Raw genomic sequence first — 20,069 nt, 5'->3', positions numbered from 1 at the left:
GGCGGAGGGATATGGGAGAGAAACGTTTTAGGAACGTAACAGGAACGTTTTGCAGGCATGAAAGGGAAGAAAAAGGCCAAAACTGCGAGGTTTAGTACCATCTGAACTTGTGCGTGGCAGTGTGGGGCTGTAGCCAGTTTATTTTATTATGTACAACTTACAGGTCAAGTCATAAAAAGGAAGAAGACACAGGGTACAAGTATAGCTCCAGTGAAAGACAGTACGGAAAAAACAGAACAGTGGTTATTTCCCTTCCCCTCACCCCACCCAACGTCTGGTCTGCAAGGAACATCTGGATGGAGTCATTCATCTGGGAAGCATGCGGAGTGGCGGGAAAGTGGGGTGGTGAAGGATGGCTATCCTCTCTCACTCGCTCCAGATTGGTACATCTTTGGCCTTTTAAATTAATAATATATCGTTTACGAATGACTCATTAAATTAATAATATATAGTTTACAAATGCCTCATGAGCATAGTTCAATTGCTCTACCCCATCAGAACCCAAAATATAATAAGAAACGCATTAATGTGGAAGGTGTGGTCTGTACCTTGTGAAATTGTTTTATTGGCTACTGTGGCCAATGGGCCTCTGTGGGGGTTGTAGCCATAGTTATAAGGTTGACCTTCAGATCAAATAATGGTTATGAGAGAAGGGAAGATAACTTAATTAACAAGACAGCTAAGGTACAGTACGTACCCGGCTCCGGCGAGGGTGGCTGAGACAGAGGGGGAGGGGGGCGGGGTGCAGGTCAGGTCCTTCATGTAGGTTGGTCCCGGCTGGGTGGGAGGGGAGGCCAGCATATTGATGCTCCCCATCACAGCATCATCAGAGTCCACTGAGGATTAGGGAGGAGGATTTGTTAAATTATTTTCAGCAACCAGAAAAATACATCTTTATCTGGTTTAAATCGGGTTATCTAACCAGATAACGACCAAAATATGACGTCTGTCCCATGGCGTCTTGATCTCGTCATGAAAGAGTTGCTTTACCTGGTTGTATCAGTGGTTGTAATCTAGTTATATGATGCCTTTTAACCAGAAAACCACTCTACAGGCAAGATATTACATGATTAAGACATCATACATACACTATTTTGCCCGCTGGGCCCCTTCTCTCTGTCTTCCCTTCTTCCTTCCATCTCATTCGAAACAAAGGATTACCAAACAAGACAAAGCAAACGCATGGTCAAAGGAAAATAAAGAGTAGGATGTCTTACTTGAGGTCGAGAGGTTGTGCTCAACGATGCCCACTTTCACCAGCTGAGGGGGACAAAAGCCCAGATTGAGATTTACATTTTGGTCATTTAACAGACACTCTTATCCAGAGCGACGTACAGTCAGTACATTTAACCAAGGTACAATACATGACCAAAAGTGTGTGGACACCTGCTCGTCGAACATCTAATTCGTGCATTAGTGAGGTCGGGCACTGGTGTTGGGCAATTAGGCCTGGCTCGCAGTCGCCGTTCCAATTCATCCAAATCAAATCAAATTTTATTCGTCACATACACATGGTTAGCAGATGTTAAAGGTGTTCGATGGGGTTGGGGTCAGGGCTCTGTGCAGGCCAGTCAAGTTCTTCCACACCGATTTCGACAAACTACTTCTGTATGGACCTCGCTTTGTGCACGACGGCATTGTCATGTTGAAACAGGAAAGGGCCTTGCCACAAAGTTGGAAGCACAAAATCGTCTACAATGTCATTGTATGTTATACAGTTAAGATGTCCCTTCACTGGAACTAAGGGGCCTAGCCCGAACCAGGTAAAACAGCCCCAGACCATTATTCCTCCTCCACCAAACTTTAGTTGGCACTATTGTCAGGATTTGGCCAGGATTGTTCAGGTTTTGGTCACTAGATGCCCCCATTGTGCTTTTTTGACCCTTTTGTTTTTCCCTTGTTCTAGTTATTAGTTGCACCTGTGCCTCATTTCCCTTGAATGTATTTAAACCCTTAGTGTTCCTCAGTTCTTTGCTCTGTGTTTGTATGTTAGCACCCAGCCCCAGCCATGCTGTGAACTTTTGTTTCTCTAGTTGGATTTTCTTGAGGTACTCTGGTTTTGTTCTTGTTTATTTTGTATTATTCTTTTGAGGTTTGTTTTTTTCCCTGCTGTCTTGGAGGATATACATTTTTTCTCTTGGAATTACTTTTGACATTGTGGATTTATATTTTTGCCTGAAGATCTTTTCCTTTTTTTTTTTATTAAATCACCGTCTCTAGTACTGCTGTGTCTGCCTCATCTTCTGGGTTCTGCCGACTATTAGTGGCTCAGTTTATTAAGTGACTGTTTCTCCCGAGTTCGTAACCGGGTCCTGACAGAAACACAGAGCCAACAAAATGAACCCAGAGGCAGCCAGTACCCATTACCTTTTTTCCATGCTGTCCCACCACGAGGGGACTGTCCAATGCCACAAAGCTGCTCTGGTTCAGCAAGAGGCCTTAATGGCTAGACATTCTCAACTTCTGTCGGAGAAGCTGACTTCCATAAAGCAGATATCTGATCGACTTTCCCCGGCAACCGCTCCTGCCCCAGTACATCAGATTCAAGTGCCCGTGGCAGTTAACCCCCTGGCTGAACCTCGTCTGCCGCCTCTCCAACGGTTCTCAGGTGATCCGAGTGCTTGTAAGGGGTTTTTCACCCAATGTTCTCTCTCCTTCGAGCTGCAACCCTCGTCGTTTCCCACCGACCGGTCCAAGATTGCATATATCATCACCCTGCTGTCGGAAAAAGCCCTAGCCTGGGCTACTGCTGTGTGGGATGCCCAAAGTCCCTGCTGTGCCAGCTACTCTACCTTTGCTGAAGAATTCAAGCAAGTGTTTCAAGGTCCTACCCGCGGCCCTGACCCAGCCAAACAGCTCCTGACTCTCCACCAAGGTCAGCGCAACGTGACGGACTATGCCATCCAGTTCCGCACGGTGGCAGCAGTGAGTGGCTGGAACGACGAGGCGCTCACAGTGTGCTTTTTGAAGGGTCTTTCCGACACCATCCAAGATGAACTGGCCACTCGGGAACCACCGGACAACCTCGAGTCCCTGAACAAGTTGGCCTCGCGCATAGACCAGGGTCTGAGAGAGAGAGAACTCAACCGTAGACCTCTCACCCTAGCTCCTATCGGTCCCAGTTCCGAGTCTCCACCTTTATCCTCGCTGGCTCCACCGGAACCCATGCAGATTGGACGCATCTCCCAGGCTGAGAGAGACCGAGGGAGCGATGCTGTCTATATTGCGGCAAACCGGGCCATTTCCGCTCCACGTGTCCCGGGCCCCAGGGAAACGTGATTCATCATTCCAGAGAAGGCATTTCCACTGCTCCAGAGTCCAACAGCAGCAAGCGTTACACAACTCCAGCTGACGCTTGGCATTGCGCATAGTGATCTTAGGTTTGTGTGCGGCTGCTCGGCCATGGAAACCCATTTCATGAAGCTCCCGACGAACAGTTCTTCTGCTGACGTTGCAGACGATTTTTACGCGCAACTCGCTTCAGCACTCGGTAGTCCCATTCTGTGAGCTTGTGTGGCCTATCACTTCGCGGGTGAACCTTTGTTGCTCCTGGATGTTTCTACTTCCCAATAACAGCACTTACAGTTGACTAGGGCAGGTCTAGCAGGGCAGAAAATGACAAACTGACTTTTTGGAAAGGTGGCATCCTATGACGGTGCCACGTTGAAATTCACTGAGCTCTTCAGTAAGGCCATTCTACTGCCACTGTTTGTCTATGGAGATTGCATGGTTGTGTGCTTGAATTGTATACACCTGTCAGCAACGGGTGTGGCTGAAATAGCCGAATCCACTAATTTGAAGGGATGTCCACATACTTTTGCATATTATAGTGGAAGTAAAAAACAAACATATCCCAGTCATTGCAAGTAAAACTTTCCTCAATAAAGCAGCTATAAATAAAAATCTGTTCTCATTGTGCATTATCGTGACAGCTTCAAATAAATGACAGATAATTGTCAGTCTAATTGGAGATGAGTTGGAGATGAGCGCTCAAAGATAACACTTGCGTTATTTAGTTTCAAGTGAATATTCTTACCCCAATAAATGGCACAAACTTCTGACAGGAGTCCTCGTCAGGGCTGAGGGAGAGAGAATGGATAACAAATAGTAATGTTAGTCTTGGATCCAGGATCAACACACTCCCTGGTTTGGATGTGGTGGTGTGATGGGTCTGAAGGAAGAATGAGTTTGTGTGTGTGGCTAAGGGATGTCCAATCGGAATCGATGAGACATGGCGGCTCCCAAGTGGTTCTGGAAAACCCGGAACATTTTGGGAATGAAGGTCATGCAGTGATGGGAATGCCAGGGAACGCTCCTTACAACCGACCCCTAAACGGGTGCGTTGTAAGCCTGCCGTAATGTGAGCAGAGGAGGAGGTGTGGAGTGAGTGAGGTGGCTAAAATTGTTGGTAACATTGAATGTGAACCTAATATACAGGGTGAGTTCTGCAATCCCGCTGGTTTTGGTTTCTCAGTACTTGAGGTTACTGAGAATCAGACGAAAATTAACAAGGACAAAAATATACAGAACTACGGCACTCGAGGACCAGCGCCGTGCACATCCACTATACATTGTGGGGCAAATCCTAACTTCCATCTAGGTACATTTTCACTTAGTCATTCATTGATGACAATGGGAGAATAAGCTAAAAGTTGACTTAAGTGGAAGTTAGGATTCGCCCCTGTATTTGTAAAGGGTTGCTTAATAGACTGAGGGTTAAAGTACTGTTAGCAATTTCATATGTTCGGTCCCAGTCAACTACTTCTGCGTGACGTTGGTAGTGCTCCCTTCGTTTTACCAAAGCTATCCTTGCCTATTTCTCACAAATCCCCCAAAATTTGCTCAAAAAGATGGATGTGGCTGGTGCAAAACCAAAATAACCTGCAAAATGAGGCCAGAGAAGGTGCATTTTTGGAGAGCATGGTGAAAAAAGCTGTGAGAAAAACAGGATTAGCAAAGAGGCAGGACAAACAGAGCATGACACGTTCATCTCCCTCGCGAGACACTCTCGAGAGTAGCATTGAGAGTTTTCTAGAGTTTTTAGAGATGGAAAAAGCATTGACTAAAATATTGAGTATACACATCTGAGACTTTGCACCCTTGCTTTTCAAAGAGAAAGAAGACAAGTAGGTACAAACATAGCACATTGAGCAAACTCAGTGGTGCACAGTAGTTTCCACTGCCTATCTGACCAGAATATTATCTAGGACAGGGCTCTCCAACCCTGTTCCTGGAGAGCTACGATCCTGTAGGTTTTCACCCTAACTCTTAGCTAGCGCACCTGATTCTAAAAATGAGATGTTTGATGAATCAGTTTAGTTATAATTGGGGTTGGAGCAAAAACAGTCCAGGAACATTGTTGTAGAGCCCTGATCTAGAATAATCTTCAAGTGCGTCTCAATATTCTAACGCGGCTTCCTCTCCTGGTCTCCTGTTCTTCAATGGCACTGATCTGAAAACACATGATAGATGAAAGCATTACTCCTCTCTGCAGAGTTTGGACTCGATCGGCTCTTTTCATGTTGTGACAATGCTCAGTGGACTCTGTCCCTGTCACCAAGGGGAGACCGGGATTAGCCAATCAAAAGTCACCCTTCGTGCCTATAATACAGTGCACTGCGCCTTTTATACGCCTAGTAATTGTTAAGGTGACCTTTAAATGTTTACGTGCTCATCCTCCCTGGTGGATATAAAGTGTGTGTGTATGTCATTACACTCTTAAAGGCCAGAATTGTTTCTGAGGTGGGTCAACAGTGACATCTGAGCAGAGTTTTGAAAATAACGGTCACTAAAAATAAAAACACGCAGGTGTGTGTATCGTGTGTGTGTGTGTGTGAGAGAGAGAGTGTCACGTGGCTGATATTCTCTACCGCCGCACTATCCAATCTTTCTTCCTCCCTCCCTCCCATCTCTTCAAACCACCTAATCAGATCTCCACTGTCATCTCTCCTTCTTTACACTCATCCTCCTCCTCATTTTTAATCTTGTTTCATCCCCTCTTTCCTGATCTCCTCCACATCTCTTTCTCTCTCTGAGGTAATAGGAAAGAACACATCAATGTCAACCTTTCTCTCTTAGGTCTCAATGCGTCAAGTTTGCCCTACCATTCCCAACTTTAAAGACCAAAGCACGTGGGAGACCTTAAAGGTTAGTCAGCAATGTGGCATCATCAAACACAGCGGGGCGACTTCCTGATTCCAGATTTCAACGATAACAGGGTTTCAATCCACTAAGACGGTCACTATTGGCTCTTCCCAATCTGTACGTTTGGCACTCCTTTGAGGCATGCCGACATCGGAAAGATCCAATAATGGCAGCCTTTGGCAGATTTGACTTTCGTTGTTGACTTCTGTAAGCAGGAAGTCACCCTGCAGTGTATAGTATGATGATGTCATATTGCTGACTGTATCTTATCCAAAATCCACATATCCAAACCAAATCCAAACCAGAAGCCAACCAAGCCAGACAAACAAACAAGTGGTTAAGACAGTAAGACATGCAAAAACTCAAATCAATACGGGGGTAGTCGATGCAGACCAGATATGAAGTTAAGACGAACAGCGAGTTATGTGTGGGTGGGTTAGGCATTAGACAACAAGGGGTCACAGGTTATATTGGTGGACAAAATGCAACACAGCAGGGGGGCGGGGTCAAACGAAAGGCTGCGGCCAGGTACCTGATGTAAAAATCAAAATATAAGCTTCTCTTCCTTGAATGCAAATGAAAGAAAAAGGTAGAAAAACTCAGTGTGGTAAAATGGTACACGTCGTTGTTGTTCTTCATGAGTTCATGACTTCTGTATGAGTCAACTGTCGCAAAATATGTGCTGTCAAAGTGTAGTCGACATGTTGATATTCTGTTGGTGCTCATTTGAATAAGCGAATGTTGTCGATGTCATTGAATGTGGTTGAAATTAGCAATACTGGTTGCTTTATCCAAAAATAAATTCATGAGAATGTAGCCACTAAATTTAATAATCTGAAGTGTAGAGGGAGCACTTGCTATACAATAGATAATCCAAATATAGTTTAATAGCATAATAGAATGCTAAACTATCTACATACATAATATCTACATTTTACCAGACATTTCATAAACACACACACATGCACACGCGTGCATTGGCACACACACACCCTTAAATATCCCCCATTCATGCTGCACTCACATGCATGCACACGTTTGCTTTCTTGCTTGCACACACACACACACACACACACACACACACACACACACACACACACACACACACACACACACACACACACACCACACACACACCTTACCTTTTCTGTTTGTAGGTGAGCATGGCCTCAGAGATGGGACACTGGTGTGAAACACTGGCCCCAGCCAGGTACTGAGAAACGCGGCCTGCCACATCAATGTTGTCTTGGGAAACCCAAAGTGGAGGGCACAACCTGTCATGTTTTTGTTTTTACACCCTTTTTAAATCCCATGTATTACTATTTTTATTATTTTATTTTTAATGTATTGTATTATCATTCAACACCTACGGTAATGCAACTGTAGAAGCATCATAATATACGAATATTGTGTGTATGTGAGCATATTACACTTAAAGAAGTATTTGGTAAAACTTCCTGAAGTTGAATACCCTGTACATAAATAATAACTTACATATTTTGTAATCATGTTTTTAATAAATAAATACAATATTCTAATTATAACAAACTACTACATTTTAAGAACATTTAGAAAGACTTAAGCAAATTTGAAGAAAAGGATGCCTAAATTTTATCAGCGTATCGACTGTAGTACTCGTGCTGCTAAAACACTAGACCACTGTCACTCCAACTTCCGGTCAAGAACTACAGGAAACGTATGATCAACGCAGTGCGTTGACGCGAGTGGTGTGGTCAGTACGTAACCCAGTGCCACCAACGCGGCCCGCTGTGGGCTCTCCTTCTCAATGGCCGACGTGAGTAAGACATTTAAACGTGTTAACCCTCGCAAGGCTTCCGGCCCAGATGGCATCCCTAGCTGCGTCCTCAGAGCATGCGCAGACCAGCTGGCGGGTGTGTTTACCGAAATATTCAATCTATGCCCGTTCCAGTCTGCTGTGTCCACATGCTTTGAGATGGCCACCATTGTTCCTGTACCCAAGAATGCAAAGATAACTGAACTAAATGACTATCGTTCCATAGCACTCACTTCTGTCATCATGAAGTGCTTTGAGAGGCAGGTCAAGGTTCATATCACCTCCGTCTTACCTGTCACCCTAGACCCACTACAATTTGCTTACCGCCCCAATATGTTCACAGACGATGCAATCGCCATCACACTGCACACTGCCCTATCCCATCTGGACAAGAGGAATACCTATGTAAGAATGCTGTTCATTGACTCAGCATTTAACACCATAGTACCCTTCAAGCCCATCATTAAGCGTGAGGCCCTGGGTCTGAACCCCGCATTGTGCAATTGGGCCCTGGACTTCCTGAAGAGCCGCCCCAGGTAGTGAAGGTAGGAAACAACACCACTTCGCTGATCCTCAACACTGGGGCCCCCACAAGAGTGCGTACTCAGACCCCTCCTGTACTCCCTGTTCACCCATGACTGCGTGGCCAAGCACGCCTCCAACTCAACCATCAAGTTTGCAGACGACACAACAGTAGTAGGCTTGATTACCAACAACGATGAGACAGTTGAGGGCTCTGGGAGTGTGGTTCCAGGAAAATAACCTCTCACTCAATGTCAACAAAACAAAGGAGATGATCGTGGGCTTCAGGAAACAGCAGAGGGAGCATCCCCCCATCCACATCGACGGAACAGCAGTAGAAAAGGTGGAAAGTTTTAAGTTCCTCGTGTACACATCCCTGACAAACTGAAATGGTCCACCCACACAGACAGTGTGGTGAAGAAGGCGCAACAGCGTCTCTTTAACCTCAGGAGGCTGAAGAAATGTGGCTTGTCACCTAAAACCCTCACAAACTTTTACAGATGCACAATTGAGAGCATCCTGTCAGGCTGTATCACCGGCTGGTACGGCAACTGCACCGCCCACAATCGCAGAACTCTCCAGAGGGTGGTGGGTCTGCACAGCGCATCACCGGGGGCAAACTACCTTCCCTCCAGGACACCTACAGCACCCAATGTCACAGGAATGCCAAAAAGACAATCAAGGACAACAACCACTCAAGCCACTGCCTGTTAATCCCACTACCATCCAGAAGGCGAGGTCAGTATAGGTGCATCAAAGCTGGGACAGAGAGACTGAAAAATAGCTTCTATCTCAAGGCCATCAGACTGTTAAATAGCCATCACTAGCACAGAGAGGCAGCTGCCAAAATACACAGACTTGAAATCATTGGTTACTTTAATAAATGGAACACTAGTCACTTTAATAATGTCACTTTTAATAATGTTTACATATCTTGCCTTACTCATCTCATGTGTATATACTGTATTCTATACTATTCTACTGTATGCTCTGACATTGCTCATCCATATATTTATATATTCTTAATTCCATTCCTTACTCGTGTGTATTGGGTATATGTTGTGAAATTGTTAGATATTAATTGTTACTGCTGCACTGTCGGAACTAGAAGCACAAGCATTTCGCTACACCCGCAATAACATCTGCTAAACACGTGTATGTGACCAATAACATTTGATTTGATGTGACGGATAATGCACCATAATGCTATAGATAGATGTTCCTAAACATCTATAACTGTATTTATGAAGCATTTACGAGCAGACCCCTATCATACATGGCATTGTGGCTCATAGTAAGTGTGAGCTGCTCCAGTTCTCTGCTGTACCTGATGTTGGGGCCTCGAGTCTGCCAAACAAGTCCCTCCAGCCGGCGTCCATGAAGATGTTGTTGAACTTGCTGTCGAACGAAGACATGTGTTTGGCCAGAGGATGAGTGCCTGCAGAGGGAGGAGCAGACTAGATTAGAAGGCCACAGGAAAACAAAACGGAGTCCAACTTTTCTAGTCTGTATGTTGTTAGCCTGCTTTGATACCCAGGGTTCTATATGAGATCTGTTCCTGTAACTAGTGTTTTGCGTGCAGTTTTCCGTTTGACGTCAATGTATGATTTATGGGAGCCTTGAGTTATGTGTGCAGAATTGTAAATAGGCCATTATTTTCTATTGTTTGTGGACTTTTCCAATGCATGAATGAGAGTTTAAATGTATCCCCTAAATCTACTGAATTAAAATGGAATTGACGACTAACCCGAACCTGGACTCCATGACGATCGGCTGAATTGCTGCTTACCGACAGGGATGACCAGGAAGCGGATATAGCTGAGCCAATCAGGCGTCTTGTTGGCCAGCTGCTCCACGAAGCACCTGAGGATGGTGCTGAGGTAACTTTGGTCTCCGGCCACCGCCACTTTGATGGTGGGGGGTGTCTGGGCATTGCAGTTACAGCTAGTCAGAGAAGTGGGGGGGAAAACATTGAGAAACAGTAACTTGTTTCCACTTTATAACAATGTTATTACCCCTTTATTCTGCGCTGTAATGGAAAGTGCTACCAAAACGTTTCACATATCAAAAATTATACGGGCCTAATCATGACCATCATAAGATCCACTCGCCTTGGTGACCACTGAATTCAAATCCACATTAAAAAGTCTACAAGAAACAATTACATTTTTACAATGAAGCCAAGTTAAAGTGAAATCTATTTGTTTCTCTGAACTACAACAATTGAATTAGAAAGAGAACATGTTCTGCAAAGGAGGTGAGTTCTTACAATCTCTGGATCCTGGTGACGATGGTGTTGAAGGCTGCATGGACATCCGCACCAGAGATGGTGCACACGATAGGCTGGCTGTGCTCATGGAGAATCTCAGATAGATACTGCAGGGAGGGAGGGAGAGACAGAGGGCAGAGAGAGAGAGACAGAGAGAGACAGAGAGAGACAGAGACAGAGAGGTGAGATGGGGCTTGGGATTAACTGAGCTAGTCAACCAGAAGCCGACTCAAAAGACCTCAGGTCTGTGCGTGTGAGTGTACATCCACGCACGTCTGTGTTTGTGAGCGCACATGCTCCAGAGTTGCATTATGTTTACATAAGAAATGGATTCCCCCTGATTGCTAAGCCTATCTCCAGCTAGGCTTAGAGATATGAATGTCTAAAAATACCTGGTCTGGCGCATGTTCCTAAAAGGAGTATGTTTGTTGAGTGCACAGCTGATGCAAATGCTACTGATAGAATGAGTAGCATAATACACGATATGTATATGGTAAGACGGTAATTACATAGTATTTATACAACACTGTAATTACGATTGTGTATCTTTACAATGTATTAATTGAAAAAAAAAAGTGGATACCAACTGTTTTGAATTATTTTATATGCCCAGATAGTACCCTTGTTTTTACCACATAACTAGGCACACAGACACCCACACACAGAAGTAGCCTACCTGGCCCTGCCAGTCTGTGGTGTTGATGAGGATGATGCTCTCTGGGAGCTGCTCGTCAGAGATAAGGATCTGGTTCAGCTGGTCGTACACTGACTTCCTGGGGACCTGGCGGAGGAAGAGGCAGAAGTCAAAGAAATGGTCTATCTGTATACACATATGTTGATCTTGTACACACACACACACACACACACACACACACACACACACACGCACACACGCACACACGCACACACGCACACACTAGCTTACTTTACTATTGAGCACACACTCACACACACCTGGACAGCGATCCTGGATTCCGGGGATGTCTCGCTGTCAATGCTGCTAGTCCTGTCACTCTGGGCCTTGGAGTTCTGCCGGTCCTTCATGGACGTGCTCCTAGGACGCCTCTGCAGCTTGTTCTCTGTTTTACTGTGGACCACAAACAGGCACGGACCCAATGAAGCACTGAGCCACAACTGATCCAGGTTGAGCCACTGCTGAGAAATCTTAATAAATAAAAAAATCTCCATAAATTCTAAGTAGTAAATATGCCTACAGCAGAACTCCTCAGACAATCCTGGCCATCTAATCATCCCCCGTGACTCTCCCCAGCAAAAGCTTTTCAAGCTTTTGTTCTGGAAGCATTTTGTGAGCACAAAAATGTCTGTCACGCATTATCAATGTGGTTGCTGTAAGCCAGCTACACATTCATGGTTGAGTTAATTTATCCTTGCACAATAGAGAAATGTACAAAGACACATGTGCAATGTCTGTACTAGGCAGATTGCTTATTCAATGGATCTGACTTTGATTCATCAGATGAGTAGAGCGTCGGTGGAAGGGGTGCTAGGGGACGTCCTACTGCTGATGAGCTTGTTTATAGATAGGCGTAGCGGGGGAAATCACTGTATGGCGCTGAACAACCAGAGGTAGACCTGATCTCTCCCTCTCTTTCTCATTCCGTCTCTCCCCCTCTCGCTCTTCCTCCCCCTCTCTCATCCCATCAATTTTATTTAGGGCATGTGTCTTATCCAACTCAGGCCCTGGAAAGCTACTGGGTTTGCAGGCTTTGTTCCAGCCCAGCACTAACACACCAGTTTCAAATAATTAACTAGTCATGATCAATCTGGATCACAGTTAGTGGTATCAGGTGTATTAGTGCTGGGTTGGAATAAAGCGTGCACACCCATCCTTGTTTGGTCAGAGTGTAATGGTTAATAAGCAGCACTTTGTGTGTGACTGTGTGTGTGACTGTGTGTGTGCGTGCGTGACTGCAAACATGCGTGACTGCATAAATGTCATACATGCAAGTGAGCAGCTACCTGGGCGACATGAGTGTCTGGGACTCGGTCTTGCAGAGTTTGGCCACTGGGCCGGGCAGTTTGTCCGTGCTCAGGTCCCAGCTGGTGGGGGTGGGGTTGGGGTTAGCCTCACCTGGCCCTGTGCCAGCCCTAGTCTCCTCATCCTCCGCGTCCTGGACATAATGGGAGAAATATAGTTCAAAATATATACAGGAATGTAGAGTACATACTAGGGTATTTCACCCATTCATTGGATTCCCATCCGCTGCACAGTGTTCCCGCTGGTTCATTTCTCTCCCTAGAGATGAATTACTACTTTACTTAACTGTCCTTTTCCAGTTGGTATTGTCAGTGGGAATTCACTGACACCAGAGACACAAGTCATGAAGGTTCACCCTGTGCGAGTTGAGAACACCTGTTTTACAGGTAAACTCAATTATCTGCATCCCATACGGCACCCTATTCCATTTATAGTGCACTACTTTTGACCGGATCCCTACAGGCCCAAAATGAGTACACTACATAGGGAATATGGTGCCATTTTGGGGTGCAGTCATTGAGATCATTGTTTCCTCAATGGGATCATTCCCAAGAGGTAGCAACCAAAACCAATACGTAACAGACGATGAAATGCACATAGTACATAGAAAAAAGCTATTTCTGTGAAGGGTACCCGTTGTCGATGCATTTCAATGTGTTGTCATGGTGACCGTGAAAACATAACATAACGCCTGGCAGATGTCCGTGAACACATTCACATGAAGCTCAGTGTGTGCATGTAAGTATCATGTGTCCGTGTCTGAATGTGTGTGCATGTAAGTATCATGTGTCAGTGTGTGCATGTAAGTATCATGTGTCAGTGTGTGTATGTAAGTATCATGTGTCAGTGTGTGGATGTGTATGCATGTAAGTATCATGCATCAGTGCATGGATGTGTGTGCATATAAGTATCATGTGTCAGTGTGTGGATGTGTGTGCATGTAAGTATCATGTGTCAGTGTGTGGATGTGTGTGCATGTAAGTATCATGTGTCAGTGTGTGGATGTGTGTGCATGTAAGCGTCATGTGTCAGTGTGTGCATGTGTGTGCATGTAAGCGTCATGTGTCAGTGTGTGCATGTGTGTGCATGTAAGTATCATGTGTCAGTGTGTGGATGTGTGTGCATGTAAGTATCATGTGTCAGTGTGTGCATAGAAGTATCATGTGTCAGTGTGTGCATGTGTGTGCATGTAAGTATCATGTGTCAGTGTCTGCATGTAAGTATCATGTGTCAATGTGTGCATGTAAGTATCATGTGTCAGTGTGTGGATGTGTATGCATGTAAGTATCATGCATCAGTGCATGGATGTGTGTGCATGTAAGTATCATGCATCAGTGCATGGATGTGTGTGCATGTAAGTATCATGTGTCAGTGTATGGATGTGTATGCATGTAAGTATCATGCATCAGTGCATGGATGTGTGTGTATGTAAGTATCATGTGTCAGTGTGTGGATGTGTGTGCATGTAAGTATCATGTGTCAGTGTGTGCATGTGTGTGCATGTAAGTATCATGTGGCAGTGTGTGCATGTGTGTGCATGTAAGTATCATGTGGCAGTGTGTGGATGTGTGTGCATGTAAGTATCATGTGTCAGTGTGTGCATGTAAGTATCATGTGTCAGTGTGTGTATGTAAGTATCATGTGTCAGTGTGTGGATGTGTATGCATGTAAGTATCATGGGTTAGTGCGTGGATGTGTGCGCATGCAAGTATCAAGTGTCAGTGTGTGGATGTGTGTGCATGTAAGTATCATGTGTTTGGCCACTGAAAATCCCATCCTTGGGCCCCAAACACAAGCCTCCTCAGAATCTCTCCTTCCCTCCCTCTCTAAAGAAATGCATTGTCAGGTGCCCCTCGTTGCCGGGGTTCCCGGGGTGAACGATTGCAGAGGAGGCAACGGAGCGCGAGAGACAACGATGAAGAATAACAAACACTGCTCTTCTCACGGACCAATACATACGCTGACGCCCTCTCTACAGCCAGCTGGACCTGGGCCTCAGAGTGGTGTCGGTGTGTTTATACATCATGTGTGTGTGTTTGTGTGTGTATGTGTGTGTGTATGAGTGCGCTCGTGTGTGTATGTGTGTGTGTGTACACAATGTCTGTGTGTGTGTGCGCGTGCATGTATGCTTGTGTGTAATAATGGAGGTCTTTGTGTTAACAGTGTAAATGTACTCTTGTTCGCATCAAACTGGTCGAGTGGAAGAGAAACAGATGGGAGCTGATTTATGATAATGGACAAAACAGCCGTGCAGAGAGAGAAGAAAAATGTTTAAAGAACCCCAGATCTATTTCCCCCCATGTCTACCATATTTTGTTCTGTCTACATTTTAGGAATGTTTACTGACAATTGCTGTTTCCATCAGGCCTGTGTTGAGTTTTTTATCCAACAGGTACATTACTTATAAAAATGGTTTGATGGAAACATGGTCAGTCAGAAAGAGAGAGAATGGGGGAAAAAAGACAGGTAGAGAGAACGACAGACATTAAATGAGAGAACAGGAGCGAGTTGTGGCAAAGAGACAGGCAAAATCAGAGACAAAGTGGAAAGAAAGAGAGAAGTACTCGAAAATCCTGAGACAGAGATAGCAGCCCAACCACTGAGGAAGGGAGAGAACAGCAAAAGAGACAAAGAGCACTTGGGAACAGCACAAAATATGTTAAGCCTACAGGGATCCTCCAGATTACCCGCTGTAGAGTAAAGTTGTCCATAGACACTGATCTTGGGTCAGTTTTACACCACCTATGGTTAAGGTCAGAATTGGGGGAAGGGAAGCTGATATTAGAGCTGTCCCTGGGCAGCTTTCCCACTCACCCCCGCAGGAGACTCCAATCCGGCGCTGTCGTCTGTATACTTGGTCCCTATTAGGACTTTGGCCCTGTCCGGGGTCAGCAGATCTCCACCCTAAAAAGGAGCAGAACACAGGACGCAGTTACCAAAACTGCCAGCTAGGGGACGCCCTTGAGCATATCCTAATTCCATGTCTCTAATATAGAAAAACAAATCACATGAACTCTATTCACAGTGAGCTTTCATATGCGCCAGCTGGCAGCGAAATAGCGGACTACTAACCCTTAGGTGGCTGGCTACCCCCGTAGCTGGCTACTTTTCCTTGACACAAGCTGCATCAGACTTTCAGGAACACACTGTATTCATGACATTTCTATCTGAAACATTCCACAAGTTTGCTTCCTTGAAGCTGGAATCCTTAATGGTGAAACTGTCCCATTTCTTTGTGATATTACAACAACAAAGAAGTTACTGCAAACAAAAGGACACTCTTTTCTTCCCTACGACATCATTGCATGTGCAATACAACAGTAAAATATGTACTGCTGTTTTTTTTTTTTTTTTTTTTGCCCACGTCCCGCGACGCTCCTCACCGCTTCATCAACAAAACAAAAACAATAAGAATGGCGGTGGGTCAGACAGTGGAACTGGTTTCCCCTACTGCGGAATCCGTCTCTAACGTGCGCAAGGGTCAAACTCTGAAATGCCTTTGTTGATACTTTGTGCTCACCTATTTGATGAGACAATCAATGCTCTCGCTAGAATAGATCCATATTTTGTGGCAATGTTTGACCCGCTTTGGATGAACGACAATTCCTCCTCAGTACAAATCATTTCTGCGGGGCTTAGGACACCGTGCACGCAGAATCGATCTGGCCTTACTCGATGTCTGACACTCACACTAAGAAACCACCCACACAGTTACAAGGTGTCTGGTGCAGTACACAGTACTACCATACATACAATTCTGAGAATATCCAGGAATAACCGTCTAAAATGCCTGGCATATGGATGCCACATATAATTGACTATTTAAAGGGTATAGCTAAAAATGTACCTAATCTAAAATAGCTGGCATATGGATGTCAAAAAGAATGCAATATTTTTAAGGATAGTTCACCCAAGCTACAAATTTACCTAAACTAAAATGCCTGGCATATATATGGACGCCACAAATCATTACTATTTAAAGGGATAGTTCATCCTTTCGAAATGCACGGGGCTTCATTTATCAATCACGTGTAGCCACAAATCTGTGTGTAAACTATGCGTGAGATCATTTCCACACAGATGTATTTGCTTGAGAGCGTGCACATTTAGGCACAGCCATGACCATGCGTACGCACAGTGCCAAGTGGTAGAAAAAGGGAACTGCTTGTCAAGCATAGAATTGGGAAAATACACTGAGTGTACAAGACATTCAAACGCATGCCATTCTGGTGCACATTAAAGTGCTATCCCAACGGGCACTGTTCGGCGGGAGCTTGCTGATCGGTATCTCACATCCCTGGAGGAGCCAATGTTTCGGACGCAATCATCAGCCAAACGAACTGTAACATACCATTTCCATCGCACAACAGGTTGAAGTCAAGAGGGGTTTCTTTGCCATCAATGGGTTCCAAAATACGCACGGAGCAATAGACGGCACCCACGTCGCCATAAAAGCACCATCCCAAAATGAGTACAACTAGGTGAACAGAAAAGGCTTCCACTCTTAACGTGCAGGTGATAGGTTATGTGACATGTAAAAAAAAACGCTGCTGAATGTCATGGCCGGGTGGAACCCAGGACTCGTTCATTCTGCAGAACAGCAATGTTGGTCTATACGCCTACAGGAGGGAGCTGTTGAAGTATGTTTGCCATTGTTAAAGCAACTTGAATTGTCCTCTTTTTTGTAGCTATGTTTTTATTTTTACTGGTCAAACCACAACTGAAACAACTAAATAAAACCTTTTGGTTGTACTCTATTTCATTTCAGTCTAGGAGCAGTTTTTTTTCTTAGCTTGTTCTGGTTGCGCCGTTGTAGGCTATTTCATGGTACGGCGTTGTATATTACCTACTGGCATTAAAGGGATGATTTTGCTCATATATGGTTAATTGGGGGTGCTTCGAAACGCAAATAGCCAAGGTCGTGCACAAGCACTGAGGCTGAGAACATTTGGTATTTATCAACGGTTACCTCCTACCGGTGTGTGTATGACGCTCGTAGGATTGTTTGATAAAACACTTTTTTTATTCGATTTTTTTAGGAATAGTTTCTATGCAATGTTGATAAATGATGCCCCTGGGATATATATGGATGTCACAAATCACTACTATTTAAAGGGATAGTTCATCCAAGCTACAAATGTTCCTCATCTTATGGATAGCTAAATAGAGATAAACCTGGAGATCTAAATAGACAATGGATGAGGATAGTCAGCAACCTACCCATGTTAGCATAGCTTTAGAGCATGTGAGCGTTGTTGGGTTAATAAAAAAACAATGGGAGCGGTAGGACACATGTTAGCATTAGCATGCTAATCCAAATTCTATTAAAAAGATAGTCCTATAGAGTAACAAACAAAAAACATTTGTGTGTCAGTGTGTGTGGCGTGGGATTGTTGTGACCTTATGCTCCAATTTCAACAAAGAGGAGTGAGTGTGTGTGTGTGTGCGCGTGTGTGTTTGCTTACGATGCAGGCCAGGTCCCTGGCCTGGCTCTTCTGACTGTGCAGACTCCCAATCTCAGTCTGGGAGCTCGAATGGGACATTCCCTCAAAGAAGGGCCTGGGTGACAACCACATAAAAAAAAAACATATTTGAAACTTTCAGAAAAAATACATACTTGAGAGACTGTGCTGAGGTGGATAGTAGGGACACTAACTTGTGTACCCATTTAGGTGATGTTTTCATACTAGTCATTCAGCTGCAGTTATCTTTCACGTTTCTCCCCTGCAGCTACTTTCTTTTCTCTCTCTTTTGATTTGATGTACAGTAACAATGCACAAATAAACTGCCCTTAACACTGTGGAAAATATGAGTCTTCACTTTGACTAAAGTGTGAACATTATATGGGGCCCTGTTTGAGTTTAGCTGTACTCACAACATTTCGTGCGGCCATATTTGAGTGTAGGTGTACTGGCGACATGATGTGGGGCCCTACTTGAGTTTGGGTTTATCTGTATTTGGGACATTCTGTGGGGCCATACTTTAGTTAAGGTGTACAGTACTGATAACATTTTGCAGAACCTTACTTGAGTTTGGGTTTGGGCGTGCTAAGGACACTCTCGTTGTCCTCCATCTCAGGGCCGCTGTCACTCTGGTTGTAAACCTCCAGACTATCATAGAGCAGGTCCAGATCCTCCTCCACCTCCTGGGTCTGGTCCACTGGGTCCGAGTCTAGAACCTAGCAACAACAAATGGACAGTGAAATAATCAGTCAATCAATCAATCAGTCAATCTTTTATCCATCCATCCATCAACCAATAAAATCACTTCCAAAGAGCAAGTAATAGCACACTGGCAATGAATAACTCCTTTGGCTGATGGAGTTGAAAGTTCAGAGTAGCATTGATAACTCAGAAAATAGTATACATACACCACCAGTTTATTAAATACACCACCCTGTTCACAAAAATGGTTCGCTCCTACAGACAGTGACAATGGCTTGCTATATAAATCAGGCAGATAGGCATCCAGTTACTGTTCCATTGAATGTCCGAATGGGCAAACGAGTGACCTAAGCGACTTTGAGCGTGGTATGATCTTCGGTGTCAGGCGTGCCGGTTCCAGTAACTCAGAAACGGCCCGGCCTCCTTGGTTTTTCGCGCACAAGTGTCTAGGGTTTTACAGAGAATCACGCGACAAACAAATAACATCCAGTTAGCGGCAGTCATGTGGGAGAAAACAGCTCGTTGATGAGAGAGGTCGAAGGAGAATGGCAAGAATCATGCAAGCTAAGAGGCGGGCCACAAACAGGCAAGTAACGCCGCAGTACAACAGTGGTGTACAGAAAGGCATCTTGGAACGCACAATTTATGGGTCCTTGTCACGGATGGGCTATTGCAGCAGACCACCTCACCGGGTTCCATTCCTATCAGTTAAAAACAAGAAGAAGTGGCTACAGTGGGCACGTGATCACCAACACTAGACAATTGAGGAGTGGAAAAACATTGCCTGGTCTGATGAATCCCAGTTCCTGTTGCATCATGCTGATGGCAGAGTCAGGATTTGGAGTAAGCAGCATGGGTCCATGGCCCCATCCTGCCTACTGTCAACGGTACAGGCTGGTGGCGGTGGTGTAATGGAGTGGGGAATGTTTTCCTAGCGTAGGTTAGGTCCTTTGATACCAACAGATCAATGTTTAAACTCTACACCTTGTAGAATCCATGCCACGAAGAATTCAGGATGTTCAACCCGGTACTAGATGGGTGTACCTAATACAGTTTATATATCTTTAGCCATACTGCTATTGTAACAACATGATGAATTCATTTTCTCTACAATAGCAATTTGTTTTCTTTGGAAACATGACAGGTCTCAAAGGAGGAAATTGGAAGTTTTCCATA

At 44.7% G+C, this 20,069-nt stretch overlaps 1 protein-coding gene across 3 annotated transcripts in view; it reads right to left on the bottom strand.

Moving 5' to 3' along the window:
- The window catches only part of LOC110493766 (phosphofurin acidic cluster sorting protein 2), a 103,573-nt gene that overhangs the window by 27,071 nt on the left and 56,433 nt on the right, over positions 1-20,069 (bottom strand). For 2 of the 3 annotated variants that reach the window (XM_021568233.3, XM_090204896.1), the window contains exons 9-22: positions 18,756-18,907; positions 18,195-18,288; positions 15,544-15,633; positions 12,711-12,862; positions 11,685-11,817; positions 11,407-11,511; positions 10,731-10,837; positions 10,251-10,405; positions 9,789-9,899; positions 7,287-7,389; positions 6,677-6,709; positions 4,037-4,079; positions 1,218-1,260; positions 698-836 (exon numbers count right to left, since the gene is read on the bottom strand). In XM_021568233.3, the coding sequence (XP_021423908.1) occupies positions 698-836; positions 1,218-1,260; positions 4,037-4,079; positions 6,677-6,709; positions 7,287-7,389; positions 9,789-9,899; positions 10,251-10,405; positions 10,731-10,837; positions 11,407-11,511; positions 11,685-11,817; positions 12,711-12,862; positions 15,544-15,633; positions 18,195-18,288; positions 18,756-18,907 (1,460 nt within the window). The remainder of the gene's footprint in view (positions 1-697; positions 837-1,217; positions 1,261-4,036; positions 4,080-6,676; positions 6,710-7,286; positions 7,390-9,788; positions 9,900-10,250; positions 10,406-10,730; positions 10,838-11,406; positions 11,512-11,684; positions 11,818-12,710; positions 12,863-15,543; positions 15,634-18,194; positions 18,289-18,755; positions 18,908-20,069) is intronic. The other variant, XM_021568234.3, reaches the window with a different exon arrangement.

Source organism: Oncorhynchus mykiss, chromosome 17 (genome assembly GCF_057628025.1).
Source record: "Oncorhynchus mykiss isolate SJ-2025 chromosome 17, ASM5762802v1, whole genome shotgun sequence".
NCBI classification, from domain to species: Eukaryota; Metazoa; Chordata; class Actinopteri; order Salmoniformes; family Salmonidae; genus Oncorhynchus; species Oncorhynchus mykiss.
Note: the sequence above shows the minus strand (reverse complement) of the source record. Positions and strands in the feature narration are given on the sequence as shown.